Raw genomic sequence first — 23,163 nt, 5'->3', positions numbered from 1 at the left:
CCCCTGGCTGGCGCCCGTGCCATGCGGGAACTGTGGGACCGCGCGACAGCATGAAGGGCGGCGACCGAGCTTATACCCGAGGTCCCTCTTTGGGGTGGCTCTTTTCTAAGTGCTGCTGTTGCTTCCCTTGCGGAGGTGAGTGGCTGTTGCCATAGGTGCCTCATTTTAGCCTGGCTAGTGGGACTGGGAGGGAGGGTGGGAGGGAGGAATTGGAACCGTAGTGGGAGGCTGCTGGGGTCGGAGTATGGGGGTGGAGGACGCGGGGCGGCAAAGAAAGAGGGTTTGCTGTGAACCACGTACATTTCAGTTTCCCAGGCAAAACGCCGCGCGCGCTCTTTTGGTGAGATTTTTGACTTGGATACGGAGCTGCAGTTTGGGGACGCAATTATTTCCCAGGGACTTTGGATGTCTGGGTGCCAATATTCTGGCGCGGGGAGTGGGCAAATGGGGAGGGTACAGTAGAGGGATTCAGCTGCGAATGTCCCAGAAGTGGCAGAGGGACACTTCTCTGCTCATTTACATATGGGTCTCAGCTCCAAGACTAACATGACTTCTGGTTATGAGAATGTATTTGACACTTGTCTCTACACCAGGAACTATTTTTGCCAAGTGACAATTTTCTTATGGGACTGAAGCTTGGTTTTCTCTGCCTGGGCGTTCACAGGCCAGCGTGAATTTGTAGCACTGGGCCAGAGGTTGGCTCATTAATTAACTGAGAACTCTCTTTGTACCCAATTAGGACTGTGTTTAATTATTCTGCTAATTTTAATGTCGTTGAGGAGACTTGCAGGAAGCAACCAATTTCCCCAAAGCAGCCTGCAGATCAAGAGGGTGAGAAGCATCTCAGAGGGGGGATTATAAATTGTATAGCTTCTCCTAAAAAAGAAAGCAGAACTTTCCTGGACAGAGGGAACAGTTATCTCTAACACCGTTAGTGTCACTTTAACACTTCAGCTGGAAGAGTGGACAAGAAAGAATGTTTTTGTGCACTCTGAAGTGAGAACATAGCTTCTTACTTGACATTTGCCCCTTTCAAAAGTTTCACCTATGGGGCCTCTTCCCTCCATTCCCATTTACAGTGCCCCAGTTTCTAGCTTCCCATCTTCCTCTGTGTAACATCCGAATGGAACTTGTGGTCGAGTTACTAGTAAATAATCTTCATCTAAGTGACCCTTCACCCTTCTCTATGACACACACACACACACACACACACACAAACAAACAATGCGTAGCCTTGACAAATTCTCCAGCCTGAGCAGATTTATGGTTACAAAAACTAATTAAATCTCTAGGACCTTTCCCCAGGTCATTAAAGTTCATAATCCCAGCATTAGAGTCTCTCCATCTCTGCATTAATTAGAACAGCCTGGAACTGTGTAGTATCCAGTTCTAAACGTCTGAATTCAGATGGAGAAGCGATCTGAGGGGGCAGGAACTAGCAAAGCCTAACCTTGGAAACCTAGGCTGGGAATCCAAGCAAGGGGGTGTAAAAGGGGGAGGGAGCAGGAAATGGCCAAAGGGAATCTGAGTGGGTGGGTTTGCTCCGAAGGCTGCCTTAGGAGAGAAGGCTTTCCAGTAGAATTTCCTGGGAGTCCGTTTCCTGTCTGGGCGGAACCTGGGGACCGGGCAGCGCTTATCCAAAGCTCCTGCAGCTGTCCCTGGGTCCAGATGTGGTAGCTCTGGCTTCCTAGCAGGGTACTCCTCCCCGGGTCTGTCTGGCCAAGCTTTGTGAATTGCCTCAGCCCGCTGCGGGCTGACAGAAGAGGGGTGGGGGGTGGGGCTGCCCCGCCTGGGGACCCAGCTGCAGTCTCTGGCTAGCAGAGGGGGCATGCAAGCGGAGGTTAGTGGAGGCAGAGGTGCGGGAGGCCATTGACCCTCCGCTGAAGATCAGGGGAGGCAAAAGGTCCACCGCTTAAGAAAGCAGTTTAAACCAGCTCAAAGGGGAAAAGAAGGGTAACAAGGTGGGTCCATCCTCGCCAACTCTGGCTTTACTCTCTATTCTTTCCTAGATCTAAAATGTGTCTGAAGATGGGTGTAGCTGTGGCGCACACCGTTATCCCAGCTATTCGGGAAGCTGAGGCAGGAGGATCTCAAGTTTGAGGCCAACCTGAGCAACTTAGCAAGACCCTGCCTCATATGCTGGGGGCATGCAGAAACTGGGGATATAGCTCAGTGGTAAAGCATCCCTGTATTCAATCCCCAATACCAAAAAATCTGAAGCATGTTGTGGGGCCCCTGCGGAAAGGGAGTATCTGAGGCGTTGGCACTCCCTGTGGCTCCCTCAGAGTAGGTTCATGGGAGTCTCCATTCAGCTGGAGGGCATAGATTGAGAAGCTGACTGAGAAGATAAGGCCTGTATTGAGTGCCAACACATTGTCCAGAGCCCCAGCACTCTGGGAAAAGGCTGGCCCAACCCCAAGGTGGAAAAGGGCTCAGGGACAGTCTGAGGTTGGCTGGAGTGGAGGGTGTTCACAGCAGAGAACCATCTACCTCTTTTCAGCTAAACCAGTTTCTCTGGTCTTACAGACCTACTGCAATTGAAAGGCAGCCTCCCTACTCCCTGTTTCAAATACAGGCAGCTGGTTACTTGGCCTCTTACCCTGTTCCTAAGAGCAGGCTTTCTCCTACTGCTTCAGAAGCTTCACGCTGGAGCTAGTGGGTCAGAGCTCCCCTATTGTGGTTCCCCAGTCCAGGGCTCTTGCCTGGCTTCCAGTCATTCAGGATGTAGAGGTGACCTCCATGTAAAATCTGAGGAGGACACAAGTGAAAGGAACCAAGAGGAAGAGGAAGTGGAATGTTCTGGTTCTTTTTGACTAAGAAGCTAAGTGAGCCATACTAGGATTCTCTGGAGAATCATAAGTGGTTGTAGTTGTTGTTACTGGGTTGAGTCAAGGATTTAGTAACAGTACCCGTGTGGCCTTTAAATATCACATTTGAAGAAAATATAGATGAATGTAGTGTTAGACTTCTCTCTCTCTCTCTCTCTCTCACTCTCTCTCTCTCTGATACCAAAGATTGAACTCAGGGGCACTCAACCACTGAGCTACATCCCCAGCCCTATTTTGTATTTTATTTAGAGACAAGGTCTCCCTGAGTTGCTTAGCACCTCACTTTTGCTGAAGCTGGCTTTGAACTCTCAATCTTCCTGCCTCAACCTCCTAAGCAGCTGGGATTACAGGCATGTGCCACCACTCTGGCTGGAGTTGTCTTTTGATTTGGAAAAGCAAACAGTGACTATCTTATGTTTTTCCTTTCCCCTTTTTATTTTTATTTTTTTTGGTTCTGTTAAGAATGGGTATGGTAAAGGGGATTGAGGAAAGATGGTCTTTCTTCCCTACCTCAAAAATGGTCCTGAAGAAGAGAAAAACTGAAAAACAGGAATACAGAAGAAATAGAGATAGATAAGAAAAAGAAGGCAAATACATTTATAACTGACTCTTTGAAAAGTGAAAAGCAACAAAAGTGAGGTAATGGCATGCGTGTGTCTGAAAGGTGATAAATCATTGCTGTCACCCTCTGTGGGGAGTTGAGGATTGGTTTGGCTAGTGAGGCTGTCCTTTGAGTCTGAAGAAGTGGGTCACTTCTGAAGACTTCTTTAGTTATCTTAAAGTTAAAACACACACACACACACAATCCTTGTTTCAGGGTGACAGAAAATTTCACTTAGAAGTTGCTAATTTAGGTGTCCTACTGGCATTTGTGACTTTTTAGATCATGGAGCCTAGAGGTTTTCCTGATCTTTATACTTTGTAGCCAGTTTTAGAGCATTCAATTTTCTGGTCCACTTGTAATTAACTTTGACTGTGTGGACCAGAGCCAAAGCCTGGTCCTGCTTGAAAGCCTCTCATGATCATCCTCCTCCTCTGCCCCTCCACCACGGGCATGGGATTTGTTTATACTTATTTACTGCTGTATTGATGTCCTTGGATCCCAAGCCATGTGCCATCGTGTTTTTTACATTTGCACTGAGATAGTTCATCAGTCTGAGTATCTCCAAGGTGAGGGCCAGGGGTGGGGAGGTGCTGGGATCACATGCCTGTGGTTCTTTCACAGCAAAGTTAGTTAAGGTCCTGCTTGACTCTGACACCAGAGGGTATGGATGAGATCACAGGGGTTCACTGGGCATTTAAAGTCAACCTCATCTTTTTTTCCTCCCTTGTCCCACCAGAATCCCTAATCAGGAACCTTATGACTTGATGTAAATGTCTTGTCCTTGGCCTTAAATTAATATGGTTCATTTTATAAACTGAATTTAATGTGTGAAATTGTGACACCAAGTTTCTTCAGAAAGGTGTTGGTAACCTTGATGAGCTACCCTTGTGACACTCTGTTGCTTTCCTTTAAAGGACAATAATCCTTGAGACCAGGATGCCTATCCTTTTATTTCTTCATCTTCTGAGAAGTACCTTTATTAATGGTGAGAATTCAGTTGGCCATTAGTATGTATTTGTTTTTCCATTACGTCTCAGTTTTTCTTTTTCTCCTAGGGATATACTGTAATCTGGGGAGAGTCTGGGGAGACATACCATATATACATACTGTCTCCAACCCCTATCTCAACTCTGTTAACTATTGAGTAGTAACAGGATATCAGTTACTACCGGAGTAATAGTACTAACTGCCAGGCCTCATGTAGCCTAGTGGAAATGGGAGGGTTTGATTTGAGCGGGGTGCAGTAGAGACTAGGAACTGAAGCCAAACAGCCCTCCTTTGGTACAGTTGAATATCCAAAAATCACTACTAATCCTGTGGGCATGTTGTCCCAGGGTGTGGGTCCCACTTCAGAACAAAAAAGATAAAAAATAGGACTCTGTTTTTCTTTTTATGAAAAAAGAATTTAAAAGTAAAAAAGCAAGTGAGCATCTGGGGGTTTATTTACACTTGAGCCCATCCATATGAATACTGTGGGTGTGACTGACTCCAGAGATATTGGAATTCCATTTTGTGATGTTCTTTTTGAGAATCTCAATAGTGTGCTTTTCTGCCCTGAAAATATGACCCATCTTTTACAAATACTGCTTCTCTTTCAGTGAGTGAGTGGCTGCAGGCTCTGCCCTCTCCTTCAGACCAAACCCCAGGCTGGCCACTCCTATAGGGACATCCCAGAAAACACATGGGTCTGGAACCTGGGGGTAGGAGTGGATTCTCAAGCAGAAAATGCTGATGGGGAAGTTAGAACTGGAAGGACTCATTATCTGTCCCCTTTTCTAAAGGAGGAAACTGAGACCCAGCTATTAGTAGTAGATAGGAACGAGAACCCTTTTCCTGTGCTCCTTCCTTGACTCCATTATTCCCAGACACGTTGGCATCTCTAGACAGCCAGTCTGACCACACTGACGAGCAGATACGGTCCCCAAGCTGAAGCTTGGGTGTTGACTGTAGAATGATTTGTTGTTCTTGGGGTGACTACACTGCCTGACTGGCCACTGGAATTGGACCTGACTGGTCTGCTTTAAGGGACTCTTCTGTGCCAAGATCATAGAAGACAGAGTGGGTACCAATGCAGTTTGTGCTTGTGGTTCTTAGTAAATACCTATTCATGTTTCTTCTTTGGATCACTTTAATTCAAAAGGTCCCTTTTTCTCCTTTCTTTCTTGTCCCTATAATTTTTTTTTTTTTGAGATAGCATCTGGCTATGCTGTCCAGGCTGACCTCCAACTCATAAGCTCAAGCTATCCTCCTGCCTCAGCCTCCCGCCTCAACCTCCCACCTCAGCCTGCCTCCCAAGTAGCTGGGACCACAGGCGTAGACCACGTTACCTGGCTTGTCCCTGTTCTTGATGTGTGCCCTTTCAGGTGGAAATGAATAAATGAAATACGTTCCTATCATTCCATCTTGGATTGTCCCTGGTTTTTATGTAACACACAATGTTTTAATGCACTTGACAGATGTTTATGTGCCAACTGCATACCAGCCCTGCACAAGGTCCCTGGGAGACGATGGGAATTGTTGGGCTGTTGTGAGGATTGGTTAAGGTGATGTCTTTAAAGGACTTAGCATAGCACCAGGCATGTCAAGTACTTTCTGAAAATTCTGTTATTAATTATGACAGTAATTCTACACATAGACCCAATCCCAAAGAGACTCCCAACTAAGTATTTGTGGGTCCTCTACATGATGATACTATAAATATAAGCTCCTAAATGACTTAAGGGTCTTTTCTCAAACCACTGTCAACTCTGCCTCAGTATAGCAGCGTTGTCACTGTAGGGGAAGAAAGCTTGTCATCCCCCACCCCCTTTTTAAATTAAACCAATTTTTAAAGTACATAACACTGGGAGTATCATAGTCACTCCATTTAATTAAAAAAAAAAAAAAACAGAAGCTGGCAAGAAGCCTAAGCATCCCCAAGTTGTCCTCTTGAGGGAGAATACAAGGTTTGAGAATTGGAGAATAGATACAGCATTTGTTTGTTTTCATGCTGAGGATCAATGGAATTCTTAATTCTCCCCTCCCTCCATTAGTAACTTCACTCTACCACCAAGCTGCACCCTAAACCAGCTTATATCCTGAGAACCTACACTATATAAAAAGCCTGTCGCTTTCTTGCCTGCCCCTTGACTTTGGCTAGCAATCAACTTAGATTAGCCCACATTTGCTGCACATTCTTCATGTGTGAGGCCTTGCTGGTCCTTCTCAAACTGTTTTGCTGAAAAAAATTACAACCCATCCCCCCCCACCACCAGTTGTTATTCCAACCCCTGAGGTTCTGGATATTTCACTAAGTTTGGCCAGTGTCTTCTGTATCACTCATAAAGGAGGGACATGGGTGTCTTGGCTCCCTGCCTGGTCTATGCTGTGACTAATGGGGCACATCTTTTCATTTCTTGAGGTTGACACAACCTCCTGTACTCTGCTTCCTGGAAGGAGGGTAACCCTGGTTACACCCGTGAGGCACTTAGGAAGCTGCCAGGTGACTTTTTGCCAGGTAAAGGAGTAAAGATCAGAATTCTAAACAGGTTCTTCCACATTCTGCTTGCCCTCATGGTGACCACAGTGAGGAAACTGTCAAATTGAGAGGAAGGGAACCTCCTTCTGCACTGGGCTGAAATAGTGCCTGTCAAGCACTGCTGTTTCGGGTGATCTGCTCTTCCCTGGGACTGGGTGGTGTTGGCATGCGCTTCTCTCACACCACTTGGTGTGGAGTAGGCTCTCAGGATGTTCTCAGTTTCTCTCCTCCCTCCATTAGAACTTTTCGTAGTGCCCCCGTGGATAAAGGGATGCTATCTCCCTATCCAAAGGAGAACCAAACCTCCATGTTGAAAACTCTTGCCTCTGCCTCAGATTTTGCATCCCAGTCTCACAGCTAGTTGGTATACCATGAAAGTCTCCTGTCTCTCCACTGACAGAATGCTGTAGAGCAGAAGTTCTCAAAGTGTGGTCACCCAGGACCATGGTGCACACTGGGGTGGTACTTAGAGCAACCTGTGATTTGGCAAGCCTTCCAGGTGGCTGTGGCTCATGCTCAAATGTGAGAACCACAGATTTAGTGTTACTGTCTTGGAAAGAAAAGAGACTTCCTCTCAGGTTTTTTTTTTTTTCCCCCTTTAATAATGCTCAGGCCTTTCTCATTTTGATTTGCTCTTTCTCTCTCTCTCTCTCTCTCTCTCTCTCTCTCTCTCTCTCTCTCTCTCTCTCTCTCCATTCTTTGCTTTTCTTCCTCTCCCTTCCCCCAACTCCAGCAAGAAAAAGCATTCTGTAACGGAAGGCCATTTGCTCCCTGGGGAATTCTTGTTTTGAGCAGTGTGGAGGCCTTAGCCATTCACTTTCACCAGCTGGGGGTGGGGTGGGAGTAGGAACCATCTATGTGAGGTTCCTTCCTTAGCTTGCTGGTCAAGGGCCTAGCAAGGGGAAAATCTTTGCATCTTCTCACTAAAGATTACATTGCTTTTAGTTCCTTTCCTTACTCTTAAGGCAAACTGTGCTGACCACAGGAAAAATATCAAAAGTTAGGCAAACAGGGGCTGGGGTTGTGGCTCAGAGGTAGAGTGCTCACCTAGCATGCGTGAGGCACTGGGTTCAATTCTCAGCACCACGCAAAAATAAAATAAAGATACTGTGTCCACCTATAACTAAAAATAATAAAGTAAAGTTAGGCAAACAAAAGATCATAATAACATAATCCTAACCACCTACAAACAACCACTGCTTAACCACTTACTATATCCTTTCAATGTAATTAGGTTTATCTACTGCTTTGGAAATAGGTTTCACTTAATCTCCTGAATATCTTGTAGATGTATTTCCAGGTTATTTTTGATGGCTGTCAAGCATTTCATTGCAGACAATGAAATGTGACAACTGTTGGTATAAGTTTAATGTAGTGGTTAAAAGATTGGTGGGAAGGTATGAGGAAGAGCCTTGGATTAGGAAACAGATCTTTCCAGGATCAGAGTATATAGACAGATGGACTCTTGTCCTGGGGTTTGAGTATCTCCACTCACCTTCCTCACCTTTCCTCTCTGCAGGGGTGGGATTTACTGGGTGTAACCCTCTGCTTCCAGAGATCTGTCAGTGCTACAGGGTTTACCCCTCCCCTCTTCTTCTTGGTCATATGGTGCCTTCTAATTGTGTAGCTGATCTCACTGAGCAGATTCTGGGATTTTTCTTTTCTTTGAGACATACCTTGGGAAATAGGTCATTAAATTATTATAACTGGGAAAGAAAGCCTTGATTAATTTTTTTCTGTCTAAAAATCATGCATCAATGGGAAAAACTTTTAAATACAGAGAAATGAAGATAAAATGTCATCATCTTGAGATAACACATTAATATTTTGAACAGATCTTGCTGGTCTTTTTTTTCCGTGTGTGTGTGTGTGTGTGTGTGTGTGTTTTCAGAAATATTATATAATAGTGCTACAAAGTTTCTTCATTTAACATAGTGCACAACTTCCACATTGTTTTAATGGATGCATTCAGTGGTGCACTGGAGCAGCTCATCTTGGAGAGGGATTGTTAAATATTCAGTACTTTGAGAACAAATTATTCAACCACTGGTAGTTTAAGATTGGTCTTGATAGTAGTGTTCATACCATGAAACTCACCAAACAGCTCTGCTTCCTGACTATCATGTCCTGAGCTGCTTTCCTGCACCATATCCTTCTGCCATGATGTTCTCCCTCACCTCAGGCTCAGATCAATGGAGTTGGTCCTCATGGTCTGAGACCTCTGAAACTGCTAATTGGAAAGAAGTGTATTTAAATGTAGATATTACTCAGAATTCAACTGATTTATTATTTGGCTATAACAACTGATCAGTATCAATACTGATTTACAAAGAACCTTAATTACACATAAGGGTATGTAAGATGAAACAGAAGAAAAACCAATTAGAACAATCATCATCTGCATCATCATAATTATCATCTTCTTCATCATCATCATCACAATGACATCTTTTTAACTTTCATAGATTGCAAAATGCTTTCATTTCCAGCACCTCTCTACCCTTCATAATCACCTTGAGAATAGGTAGAATTTGTATCATTTAATCCCCCTACAGTTGGAAGTGCTGGAAAATAGTGAAAACAAATGTAACAAAATAAGAAGATATTTCTGTTGTCTCTATGTTGTGTGACACTTCAAGAGATAAATAAAAAAGAAGGGCCCATTATGGAAGGAAAAAAGTAAACAAGATGTGATACTTGTTGAACCATAAGCTATGTTCTAAGATGATTGACCATCAGTTTCTAATGTTTGGTTAAGAAATAGCTCAAATAACATTAACATACATGGAGGAAATTAAAAAAAAAAAAAAAGACAGTCACCCAACAATGCAAGTCAAGGCTCTCTGATCCAAAGAGCTGATTTATCAGCATACTTTTAGATGCACAGATTATCATGTGTAAATACAATTTGTTCTTATTTAGTCAATCTCTTTACTTGGGTGGTTTCCAATTTTTGCTATTATAAATAATATTGTAATAGTCACTTGTATAGTTGGCTTGGCACATACACAATTTCTTCCTTAGGTTAAATTCCTAGAAATGGGGGTACTGAATCAGAGAACATTTAGAATTTGAAGACTCATTTGTTGCCAGTCACCCCCAGTTTCACACCCTCTGAAAGAAAGGGTGCACTGTTTTTGTTTTAGGAGAATTTATGAGAAACATCCTCTGGGATAGGAATGTCATGTCTCTACAACAGTTTGCTTCTGTTTACATTTTCTGAATTAATTTAATTCTTTTTATATGAATAAATACCCTGGCTGAGAATATAAAAAACTGTGTAGTATAAAAATATCTATAGATTTGTTTTGTGGTTCTGGATTGTGAGGCAATATATCACGATTATTCAAAGCTTAGATTCAGAAGCCAGAATGAATGTGAATTTTAGCTCTGCTACTTATCTGTATGACCTCATGTAAGTTACAAAAACTGTGCATCAGTTTCCTCATCTGGAAATTAGAGATGCTCATGCAGTCTATTCATGGGATTTTGCATATGAGTTGACATATGTAAATATGAGTTGACATATGTAAATCACTGAGACCTGGCACATGGTGCTGGGAAAGTATTGGATTATTGTTATTCATGAGTACCTAGAAGTCTCTGTGGACTGTGCCACTCTTACATTCAAATGCTTTCATTAGATTTGGTTTTTCTTTATTCTATTTTTTAGGTTCAATCTAAGGATTGAATAAAGAGCCTTTCACATGCTGAGCAAGTGCTCTACTGAGGAGCTACATCCCCACCACTTTTAATTTTTTAATTTAAAATAGAATTTGCATAGTTTCCCAGACTGGCCTTGAACTTACCATCCTCCTGCTTCAGCTTCCCTGGTAGCTGGCATTACAGATGAGCACCACCATATGCAGCTTCCTTAGTTTCTTAATCATAAAAGAAATTAAGCTAAGCACTTTTTGTGTCATACCCAAATATTTGAGTATGGTATGGCAGGGAGAAAATTAAAGAAGCTTCCATGCACCCAAAGATCTTACAGTCCAAATTGTGAGCTGTGCCACAGTATGAAACAGTAGTAACAAACAAAAAATTAATTACTGAAGAGAGTGATCAATGCTATAGGTTTCTACCTGATTGCTGGCTAAACTACCAATGGAAGCATAATGACCTGGGGTCATCCAAGAGGAGTTCCCAGGGGACACGCAAGTTTGCCCTGTACACTAAAGAACAGGAAGGGGTTTTTAAAGGGCTGAGGATTTCATGTGAGTAAAGCAATGGGGACATTCAGGGAACCACAGAGGAAGCTGGTAAGAGCTGCCTTCTAGATCTCTGCTGGCTAGTCCAGTAGCCACTGGCCACACATGGCTATTAAGGACTGAAAAGGATTTTAAAGACTTGGTACCAAAAAAAAATCTTAAGTTTTATATTGTTTACATGTTGAAATGATTGTATTTTACAGGTACTGAGTTAAGTGCATATATAAAAACTAACTTCAGCCTCTTATTTCTACTTTTAATGGTTATTAAGGGAAATGATATTGTGATATCTGTAGTAAATTACTTGTGTCTTCATAGGGGAGATGTTATTTTGCCCTTTTGGTTGGGAGCATAGGGAGTGGATCAAGCTGATGGGAAGACCCAGATGTTTGGAAGGAATCTAGGAGAGTAGGGACCCAGTATCTTTCTCCAGTTCCTTGAACTATGCTTTAACCATCTTTCCACATTTGATCTTTTAGAAATTTATTCCACAGTGACCACTTGCATTTGGTGTTTACAGATGTCCAGAGGGATTCTGGGGACTTTTACCACTCTAGAGGCCCAAGTGCATCTGAGATTACAACTTGAATCCCAGAACCTAGAGCTGAGAGCTGGATCTAGCTGGTCCTGATGACATCAGGGTATGTCTCACAAGCCTAGAAATCCACCCAAGCCCAGAAGGCTTTCTTGATACCTCCCAAGGGGCTTCCTTGGACAGATGGAAGATCTTCCAGGACAAATGGAAGGTCAAGGCTGATCTGTAGCCAGGTCTGGACAGCCAGAGCCTTCCAGTCTAATCAGAGTCCCACGAAGCCGTCCCAGAGGCCCAGCAAGGTCTGTGGCTGCCAGAGTTCTCTTGGCTGAGGTCTCCTGACTCCTGATTATTGATGATTCCTCTAAGACTTGGGTTAGAATCAGAAATCAAAATGGAACAAGGTGCTACCCTTATAAGCTTACAGTGTAGAGAGAGCTATAGTTTGAGCTAGTACACATTCTCTCTCTCTCTCTCTCTCTCTCTCTCCCTCTCCCTCTCTCCCTCCCTCCCTCCCTCTCCCTCTCCCTCTCTCCCTNTTCTCATATAGCAGGAATCTCTATCTCCCTCCCTCCCTCTCCCTCTCCCTCTCCCTCCTCTTCTCCTCTTTCTCATACACACTTTCTCAGTGTTCTCAAGGAGGGAAAAGAGGACACTCTGAGAATATCTGGTGGGGAGGGAGAAGAGATTAGATTTGGTTTGAGCAAGGATTCTGTCTGAGAAAGCGATATAAATATCAAGAGTCTTATTGCTACTGCTCTTCTGGCTCCAGGTAGGTATAGTTTGCATTTTGGACCAAGTTTAAAGAATCTTTCTGAAAAGTTTTGCTAAATATTGTGGGAGAACATGAGTGTATTATTCAGCTTTGCATCACTGACACCAAAATATGTGACAAGACTTAGAGGAAGAAAAGTTTATTTTGGCTCATATTTTCAGAGGTCTCAATCCATGGTCAGCCAACTCCATTGCTCTGGGCCTAAGGTAAGGCAGAACATCATGGCAGAAGGCATGGTGAAGGGAAATTGCTCAGCACATGGCAGCCACAAGGCAGAGAAAGAGAGAGGGAGGAACAGATACAGACCAAAGCCACACCTCCAGTAACCTACCTCCTCTAAGCACACCCCACCTGCCTACAATTACAATTTATAGTCCATTCAGGTATCAATGGGTTAATCTTGCAAATGGATTAATTCACTGAAGAGAACAGAACTCTTATCATTGCCTAAAAGCCCCACTTCTGAACCTTGCTGCATTGAGGATCATGCTTTCAATGATGAGCTTTCTAGCAGATACTCTAGATCCAAACCATAAGCAATGAGGGAAGTCATGTAAAAGATGCATAAAGCCAGGTGGCTTTATGGAATTTACAGTTTTTAGCACCTTGCTTGCTGCTGGCTTGCTTCAGGAGCCCCTGTGGTATGTCTGTATTACCACCTACTCAGGAAGCTGAGGCAAAAGGATCACTTGAGCCAGGAATTGGAGACCAGCCTGAGCAACATAATGAGGCCCCATCTCAAAACAAACAATAAAAACTCATGTAGCTTTCTTTGCCTACAAAAGTCTGAAGCTCCTGTACTCTGGCCACAAAGCATCATTGCTAGGACCCTTACTTCCTAAGTTAGAACCCAAGTCCCTGTAGAACAATTATCATGTGACCAGAGCCCCTTCTTAGATATCTTGACGCTGTGATCTGAATGAATAGGACCAGAGTTCCATTCACCATTACCCACCTGGCCCTTCCTACTTGGTCCTTATCCCTGTTTCGAGGTCTTGCCGTCCACAGCTATGGCCTTATGAGGTGACACACTAATCATGACCCCATGACAGGTATTATCTGAGTCTGGGTGTCTGTCTCTGGGCAATGTTCTAGACCTGCTTCTGTGATATGGGGGGAAGCAGTCTCCTCTACAATCTTGTCCAGTTCTCCCTCTACAAAGAGTTATGAAAACCAAGAGAATCTTGTTGGTTCACTTGGGTTACACTTTGAAAGCAGAAGATCTCTGTAGCCTTGTAAAGTATGTATTAACCATTCTGGTGTTTAAGTTTCTATTTCTTTGAGCTTTGCTTTAGAAAGTCCACCTTCTTCCCAATTGAACTTTCAGTCTAACCATCAAATAGTGTCCCACTTGAGAGTGTCAGCACCCAGCTCTTCCAGAGGGAATCCAGATCTCCTCATACAGCCTGTGCCCTAGCTCATGCCCAGTGAGGTGCTCAGGTCTAAATTTAACTATGACCCTTCTGCCAGCTATGCAAGCGGGGCTGCAAGACCAGATTCAGGGCTGGAGTTTTCAAGGTGTGTGTATGTGTGAATGTTGAAAGAGAAGGTGGGCAAGGCTTCCCTGGGGGAAAAAAGAGGAGGCATTCAGAGTGGGGAGGAGGATAGTCATCCCAGAGGATGACTGTGGGAGTTTATCCTAGCTTGTCTGGATCCCTTGGAAAATGGCCACCAAGCTCTCCACCCTCTCAGATTCCTCCTACTGTAAAGTATCAATGACATAACTCTACTGGATTTGTAATGACCATGGCTTCTTGCCAAGACTTATGCCACAATTACGTGCTCACTTTTATGTCTTATTCCAAAGTCACTGATCCCAGGTTTATGAGATACAATCTGCCCACTGTGTTATGTTGATTTCAGCCCCTGTGGGGCTGCTGGTTTGTATCTTTTTCTTTATCAATGGATACACAGCACAGAGACAGGACAGGAGCAGTGTCCAAAGTCCAGTTTGCGGAATGGCTTCACCAAGTCAGGTACTAAAAACGAAAAATAAGCATTGAAAAAGATTGCATTGGTAAAGTTTAGCTCATTATGATTTAATCACACTTCCAATTTCTATGTATAGTCCTCTTAGCACCCTATACCTTGAAATTCATGCAGTAGCATTTTTAGAGTGACATCAGATTATTACTCAGATGTAATAATCACTCTCTCTCTTTTTCCTGTTTGATCTCTAATAGACATTTTGGACGTAGTCTAGAGGCAGGTTTGGAGAGGCTGCCTTGAATGTATGTGTCTATCCAAAATGTCCTTCTGGTAGTTGAAAGGAGAGGCCAACCCCAAAGCTTCTGGAGCCAGCCAGGGTTCTGGTTGGAAAATGTCCAAGTTAGTATGACAAATGGACTTGACAAAGAAGGGAATGTGGGCCAGTTGGCTCTATGATGCTTTTATGTCATTTTTTAAATGTAAATTAGAGCTGTTTGCAAGCCGTTCTCTCTTTAGTTTAGATTTCTAAGACAGAGCATGGATCAGGAAGGATCAGATGTTTTCCCACCCTGGCATTGTGTGTCAGTTACTTAAAATCGTTATGTCAGTTTCTTCATCTGTGCACTTGGAAATATTCAGGTATCCAACCCTGAGGGATTAAAATGAAAATGTGTATGTGTCATTCCGTATAGTTCCCGGCTCCCTGGCATATATGATGCACTCTATAAATTCTAGCTTGGGAGCAGTAATGTTCTTCCCATGGTCAGACATGCCTGTGTCTTATAGGCCAGAGTTTTAGATGAGCCATTAAGTATCATGGGGTGAATTAGTGACTATTTCTCAAAGCTTTTGAGGAAAACAGACTTAAAACCCAGGCCTCATACTGCTGGCTTTTGCCCAGTTTTTAAGCCTCTAGAATGTCCCTGTTCCAAACAAGTTGCTGATCTGGTAGATCCTAGGGCTGATTCAGGGTGATAGTTTTTATTAAGAAAGAGATGAAAGGCCTCCTCACTCCTCAAGGCCAACATGTTGGGTTCTTAAAGAGTTCTTCAGCAGGTCACTAGTGAGGACCTTCATATGATCTATGGGTTTCATGGGTGCCGTTACCCTGTATTTGTGTTCAAAGTTGAATATCTTGGATGTGTTCCTTTAATTACTACAATTATCTGCCATGTCTGGTAAGTATCTGACCTGCCAATTATGGCTTAGACATTTCTGTTCTGTCAGCAGCTGATCACAGCTTCTCGTATTCCCTATCTGCATTTATCACTTTTACCTCCACCACCCACCCACCCCCAAAAAGAAAATTGACATTTTGGTAAATGTACTATTGGTTAGACTTATAGTTTACATTAGACTTTTTGCAATAATAAGAATCATGTGCAGGCCTTCAGTGGGAGGGAGAAAGTCTGAAGACCCCAGATTGACTTTCCTTTTGGCTCTCTGCCCTGATTTGGGTCGTATCCCTGTGCTGTATTAATTCCCATGGTCCAGGGAGTGAAATATTCAGGTTACTGTAGGACTTGCCCTGGGCTCAGGGTCGAGATGAGACAGGGTTTCAACTCACAAAGCTGTAAAACCTGGGGTAATCTTAGGGAGCACGTGGCTGCTGGGGAGACAGCCAGAAGATGACCTCTAAGATAAATATCATCCTAAGACTGATGAGAAACTTCAGTTTAAGGACAACTGAAACCCCTCTGCCTCTTCTGTTGCAGTACTCAGAGGACAGCAGGAGCCCTTCTTCTAGATGGGGGAGAAAGATGTATTCAGGTCGTATGAAGAGGGGAGGTAGGCTGGGTCTTGAAGATCAGGAGGGATTTTCATCAACTAAGAAGTTAGGCAAATGTAACAGCATGAGGAAGGACATAGAACCTTGGGCGAATGTGCAGTGTGCCCAGGAATGATGAATGCATAACAATTTCTGATGTGCCTCCATCGTGTCTGTGGGTCTTCAGCTTGGGAGATTCAGCCCACACTTTTCACAGGTGAGAAGACTGAGGCCCAGAGAGGTTAAAGAGCCTGCAGTTGATAAGCTCAGTGCTGGCTGCTTCTCCCTCCCTTCCCCTGTTGCCTGTTTCATTCTAATTCTTGGATCAAGTTCTTTTGTGTTTTTCATTATTGCTCTGGTACACTTTTCTATTTTGTGTCCTTTTCACCATGGACTAGGTTAGCAGTTCCAGAAGCAGCTTCTTCTATGGGGTATTAATTTTATTTGTACGTATAAACCCTGTGCCGCCAAAGCTCTTAACATAAGCATTGCCTGGCACACACACACACACACTTTCCTACCCTAAATAGCAGAGGCCTTGAAATGTTTGTCTACTTTTGCCAACATCTGACTGTGATTATCTTTAACCACAGTCACACTTGTTTGTCTCTTAAAATAGTATTGACTCTCTTGAGGAGGCGGCTTCAAGCCGTCACAGCCTCCCCAGAACCCTGTGAGTTTTACCTGCCTTCTCCAGGTAGCCTTGGCAGCAGCAACCAACTCACACTCCCTCCTGTCCACACTCCTGAATCCTTCCTTGGGTGGGCAGACTTCCCCTAATGAGAGTGGTGAATTTTACTTCCTGGAGCCCCTCAGGCAGCTGAAGGTATCATCTCTCTCCCTGAGACATTTCAGCAGCCATCCTTCCTTCCAGCCCTGGCTCTGCCCATGGCCTTGGCCAACATGCCGGGGTCAAGTTCTCCCAGATGAGAGTGGCCTTTAGGCTGTGTCTGTTCTTTGGGATGCACGCACAGCATGGATACTCAAAGTATGCTCATCTGCGGGTCTGTTGGTTTCCTCTGCTTTAAAATAAACATTACCTCCTTTTGACTTTGAACTCCCTGGGGGTAAAAGGAGGGAAATGAAGAAGGTGATTTTCCCTGCAGTTTCTCTGCAATAACACAGCATCCGAGCCAGGAACAAAGGCACCAGGTGGAGCCTGCTGGTCTTACTTGAGAAGGTTTTCCTCAGAGCCTTCACTACCGTAAAGAACATAAAACTGTAGGTGCGTTCTATGCCTTTAACCTGGATTCTGTCACTAAGAGATCCCTTTTCTGAAACAATTGGGGGTGACATATAGGTGGAAGACTAAAATACCACAGAGTAAGAACCCTCATATTGGCCAGAATTGCCTCCTTTGTTTCAGGCTCATTCTGTGGTTAGAGCACTGTGTTTCCAGAGTGGGGAGTAGAGCTCCCTGATCCTTTGAGCCCCGGCAGGAGCCATTTTGGATACCACTGTTGGACTATATTTCTCTTCCCAAACCATAAAAGTCATTTCTGCATAACCTTGTGACATTAGATTTAAAAATTGAGGTGCTTTAATGGTAGAAAATAGATTTCAGAGGTGAAGGTTTCAGAAGAACTCCTGAAAGCCCTATAAATATTTTTATGAGCCTTAAAATAAATTATCCCATTAAATAAAGAGAATGAGTACTGGGCAATTTTCAGTATATTGGATTAGAAATATTTCAGACCTTTTCCTAACTCAAAATTTGAACCAGATATTTTAAAACATCATTTGTGTGTGTATGTGTGTGTGTAGAGAAAGAGAGAGATAATAGGTACATTAAAAAGCTCATCCTCCTGTGGTTCTTGATCCAAATATGACTCAAAACTATATAAGAGTGTAGATTTTGGATACCTCCAGACCTGTTTGAATACCAGCTCTGTCATTTACTGGCCTTGTGATCCATAATGGGGAACTAAACCTCTAATGTCACAGTCTCAGTAAAATGGGAATAACCCTCACACCCATGTACATGGGGTACTTAAATGTTAGACAAAAATGGCAGTAGAATGATTAGCCTGCCTGGCATGTTGTATGTTCTCAGGAAAGGTTAGCATATAAAGGTAGGTGTTCACAGCATTAATGGTTATTCAACATTGTAAATGTACTTAGTGGCACTGAATTGTACATTTAAAAGTGGGTAAGCCAGGCACAGTGGCACATACCTAATCCCAGCAGCTCAGGAGGCTGAAGTAGGAGGATCTTGAGTTCAAAGCCAGCCTCAGAAATTCAACAAGACTCTGTCTCTAAACAAAATATTTAAAAAGGGCTAGTATGTGACTCAGTGGTTAAACACCCCTGGGTTCAATCCCCAGTAAGTTCTCCCTCTTCCTAGCTTCCCCCCAAAAAAGATAAAAAAGAAATGAAAAGAAAATTTACCAAATATGCTAAATGGAAGGATTCTGAGTGACTTTTAAAATTGGATTATGTAAACTCTTTTGGTTTTCCAAAATTCTAGCAATGAGGATGACTTTTTTTTTTTTTTTGGCAGTGCTGGGGATCATACCCAGAGAATTTATGCTAGGCAAGTGCTCTTTATCCGCAGCCCAAGGATTATTTTTATAATTAGGAAAAACAAGTTACAATAAAAGCCAAAAAGGACAAGAACATAAGGAACATAAACTGATAACAGACCCCATACACTTCCCTGCCATCCCAGCGCTCCTCACCTCTCCACCTGCCCTGGTGTTGCTCGGGGGGGTGATGGCTGTGGGACGTGAGTACAGCCTCTCCCTGCCCGAGTACAGACCCCTCCATCAGTCAGCTCTCTACTACTTCCATGGCCACTGTACTGGAGGAATTGGGTGAGACCCTGCAGGTGATTCCTTGTGGCTCTACCCCTCAGAGCCACAGTGACTAAAAGTGCCACATTGGTACCATGTCAGTTTCTGACTCAATTTCTTAGGTTTTTAGGTGTCATCTATTTGGTAAAGGTGACTGAGCACCAGGGGTCTTTTAAAGCCCCTGTGCCTAATCCGTGGCAGTGTGATTTGTTAGAACACTTAAAGGCAAAGTGGCAGTGGGATCTGCCTCTAGTGCCACCCCTTCCTTTACCCAGGTGTGAGATTCCCTCTGCCCCAGACTCACACCACACAGTTGTCCTTGCCACAGCTTCTAGAACCTTTCCCAGGGCTTTACTAGAAAACTTCTGGTTAACCACCAACTTTACCCTCCTATATTGTCTCAGATCCTTCCAGCTCCTTCACATTATCCCCATCATGAATGGACTAAAGGTTTGACATAACATATTCATGCATTCATTCAGCAAATAGTTGTCAAACCTAAATATACTGAACCAACACTTGTAGAAAGCACAAGTGCCAGACAGGGTAGCACACACCTACAATCCCAGCTACTTGGGAGGCTGAGGCAAGAGGATTGCAAGTCCAAGGCTAACCACAGCAACTTAGGAAGCCTGTCTCAATAATAAAAAATTTTAAAAGGCTGGGGATTAGAGATGTAGTTTAGTAGGTAGAGCATTGCCTACCTTGTGTGAGGCCCTGGGTTTAGTCTCCAGTGCAGCAAAAAAGAAGGACAAGAAGAAGATGAAGAAAAGAAAAACAAAGTTGAAATCACCGTGATAGGAGTTTACGCACATGAGGAATTGTGCTTTGGAGTAGTTAGCATATTGACCTTGTTTGAGGCATTCCTAGGTCCTTAAATTTTGGCCTTAAGTGAGAGTTAGACTAAAGTGTCTCCAGTCTTAGAAGGAGGTCCTTGTTGGTGATACAGAGGAGCATAGGAACTAAAGAGCCAAAGATACACTCCTTACCTGTCTGACAAGCTCAGTGCCCGTGCAGGGCAGCACCTTCACCATGTTATGAAAATGCCCAGGCTGTGAGATATGCCACAGACTTCTTCATCCTTTCTCATAGTCTTGTCTCCTTAAAAATCCCATAAATGTCATTTATAAAATATGAAAAGTGCCAGGCACAGTGGTTCATATCTGTGATCCCAGTGACTCAGGAGGCTGAGGCAGGTGGATCGCAAGTTCTAGGCCAGGCTCAGCAACTTAAGCGAGATCCTATCTCAAAATTAAACAGGCTTGAGGGTGTAGCTCAGTGGTAGAGCACACTGAGTTCAATCCCCAGCACCCCCACCCTACCAGAAAGGGAAAGCTTAAAAGACATATATAAATATAAAACATATGAAACAGAGTTCTTTAAAGTTTCGACTTTATCATCTTTTCCTAACATTCAAGTAAGGTAAATTGTATCCCTAAATCATATTATACATAAAAATAACTTCCATATGGCTTTCAGGCAAATGTAGACACTAATAAAGGAAGTTAAAACAAATGACAGACTAGTAAAAATACTGGCAACCTACATGATAGGTAAAAGATTAATATCCAGAATACATAAAGCATTTTTATAAATCAATAAGAAAACAGCCTATAACCCAACAGAAAAATGGCCAAAAGTTATAAAGAAGCAAGACTTTTTTTTAAAAAAGGGAATCAACTTTTGAAAAGGTAATAATCAAAAAATCACTATTATTACATTTAACATTAGAATATTAATATTATACAACTATATTGATTACTATTTACAAATAAAAACAATAAGATTATTTTTCACACTTCTTAGTGATTGGCAAAAGTATTGTCAAGGCAGAGAGAAATAGACATTCATTTACTGATAGGATATAAACTGAAATAATCTTTCTGGAGGGCTATTTGATAGAATCTATCAAAACTGAAAATGTGAGAGCTGGGATGTAGCTCAGTGGTGGAGGACTTGTCTAGCATGTATTAGGCACTGGGTTTAGTCCCTAGCACCATGAGAAAACATTGAAAATGTGTGTCTTTGGACCCATCAATACCACTTCTTGGACTGTACCCTAAAGAATTTCTCCCTCAGGGTGTTCTACTGAATTTCTGTTATAGCAAGCAAGAAGATGGGCAGTTCTCATCATTTTCAGTAGGGGAATGATTGTGGAATCAGTTCTCTGTGGAGTAGTATGCACAGACCTGGGAAGATCTCCCACTCGTTAAGTGAGAATAAATCCATACAGAACCATTCAGCTTTATAGCATGAAATACTTGGTGCAAGACCAAACCGAGTATCTCTTGAATGCATGGAAAATGGCCGGAGAGGTATAGGCCAAATCATATGGTTACTTCTAAGTAGGAGAGTAGAATTGGAATGTGGGGAAATAACTGGAAAGAAGTTGGAAGAAAATAGACTTACTGCCCTATAATCTTCCAAGCTATTGCATGAAATCTTATGAGCATGAATTTGTGTGTGAGATATTTTTAAAGCAATAGTATTTACTTATAGCAGGTAATTTAGAAAATATAGGGGAAAGTAAGGAAAGGATACTACCTATGGTCCTAGAGACTTTGACTTTACTTATTTTCCAGTCCAGTCTTTTTTCTATATGTGTTTAATTTAATTAACTGATTTTTTTTTTTTTTTTTTTTTGGTGCTGGTGATTGAATCCAGGGCCTCGAATGTCCCAAGCATATGCTCCACCCTCCCCACCATGTGCATTTTTGTTCAGTTTTTATACTCGATATTGTGTCTTGCTTTTTTCACTAAATGTTATCTAAGCATTTTCCTACAGTTTTACAAATGTATAGTCTTTCATGCAACCTTTAAATATTTATTATAAATTTATACACTATAGGTCTCTGGAATAGGTGGTGGGTTTTTAAGGATCATGAAGAGCTACCTGGGGACTAAGCCCTTGCCCTGCCTATCTAGTGGGGGTGGTTATAATTAGAGGGCAGCTGAGCCCAGGCCCAAGAACCCAGGACGCGCTGCTGGAAGTCAACAGAAACCATCCAGCGTGCCTCCTCCCTTCTTGCCTTCTCTCCTGTTGGCCAGCAGACCCTGTGTTTTTGCCCCTCTCCTGCTCAGGTTCCAACTCTGGCTTCTGGAAACTGCTTTCTCTGCAGCAGGTCTGCCTGAGATATGGGGATCAAGATTGGGATTTGAAATAGTGCTCCCCACTCAGAATAATAGTGTCTCAAAATCTGCCCAGAATTCATATTTGAATCTTCTTTATCTCCAAGGCTTAAAGCAGAAAGGGCTGGTAGAGAGGATGTTGACCTGTTCTTCTTTTGAACAGATGAGTACTTTGGAACCCATCAGACTGGGGCTTAGATCATACTGCATTCAGCAGTGAGGCTGGGAACCACACCTGTGTTCTGGCTGGGGCCCAGTGCTCCTCAGACTGTACCACACAGTCCTTTTAGTTTGGAGCTAGGGGTCCACCTGCCATGGAAGGCCCTCTGGGTCCCTGAGACTTATCTAGCAGGTCAGTGGCTAAAGAAGGGTCACCTGGGCTGAGTTTTACTTCATTAATTCCACAAATATTCTTTTTACACATACAAACACTTCATTTCTTTCACTTTTTCTTATAATGACTATGTGTTATTTTTGAAGTCTTTCTATTCACCAAAGTATTTTTGTTGAGATCATGAAGTACTTTTCTAACTCTGACATAAGAAACAGGTGGAAAGTGTTATGAATCAGATAAATCCCCTCTTCTGTGCGAGCCTGATGGTTCTGGGGTCTCCCACTTGAGTTCATGGCACTTCTGAGGGTGTCATTTAACCCACGTACTCACACCTGTCAAACATGCCTGCAAGTGTGTGTGTGTTTGCACTAGCCAGGATCTGCTTCTGCATCTGTGACTGAGGAGCAGCACGTTACCACAGAGTAAGGGTCAGGGAGCTGCAGGGAGGAGCACCTTCTCCCTGAGCTGCTGTCCTTGGAGGGAAGGGAGGGAGGACCCATTCTGGCCTGCTCAGAGCAGGGCTGATGCAGAGGACAAGGGCTGGCTGTCCTGTAGGCCTGAGGCCCCCAGGGCACTGCTGCAGCAGGCATTGCTGTATTGTAACACAATACTGTTTATTGTCCTTCAACATATCATCGCTGTTTATTGTCACATAACAACCTTCCACTATTGCCTTAAGTAAGTATTGTTATTTCAGATGTGGGTAGAAACTCTCCCCATTTTCTAGATGAGGAAATTGAGGTT

The 23,163-nt window shown here is 43.2% G+C and overlaps 1 protein-coding gene across 22 annotated transcripts in view; it reads left to right on the top strand.

Moving 5' to 3' along the window:
- Kalrn (kalirin RhoGEF kinase) overlaps nucleotides 1–23,163 on the top strand; it is a 577,550-nt gene that overhangs the window by 457,262 nt on the left and 97,125 nt on the right. For 7 of the 22 annotated variants that reach the window (XM_048794043.1, XM_015486856.2, XM_048794050.1 and 4 more), the window contains exon 1: nucleotides 7–135. The exons of the other annotated variants lie outside the window; for them this stretch is intronic. In XM_048794043.1, the coding sequence (XP_048650000.1) occupies nucleotides 51–135 (85 nt within the window). In that variant the 5' untranslated portion in view covers nucleotides 7–50. Of the gene's footprint in view, nucleotides 1–6; nucleotides 136–23,163 lie in introns of those variants that run through there. 22 annotated transcript variants of the gene reach the window in all.

Source organism: Marmota marmota, unplaced genomic scaffold (genome assembly GCF_001458135.2).
Source record: "Marmota marmota marmota unplaced genomic scaffold, marMar, whole genome shotgun sequence".
Classification (NCBI taxonomy): Eukaryota; Metazoa; Chordata; class Mammalia; order Rodentia; family Sciuridae; genus Marmota; species Marmota marmota.
Note: the sequence above shows the minus strand (reverse complement) of the source record. Positions and strands in the feature narration are given on the sequence as shown.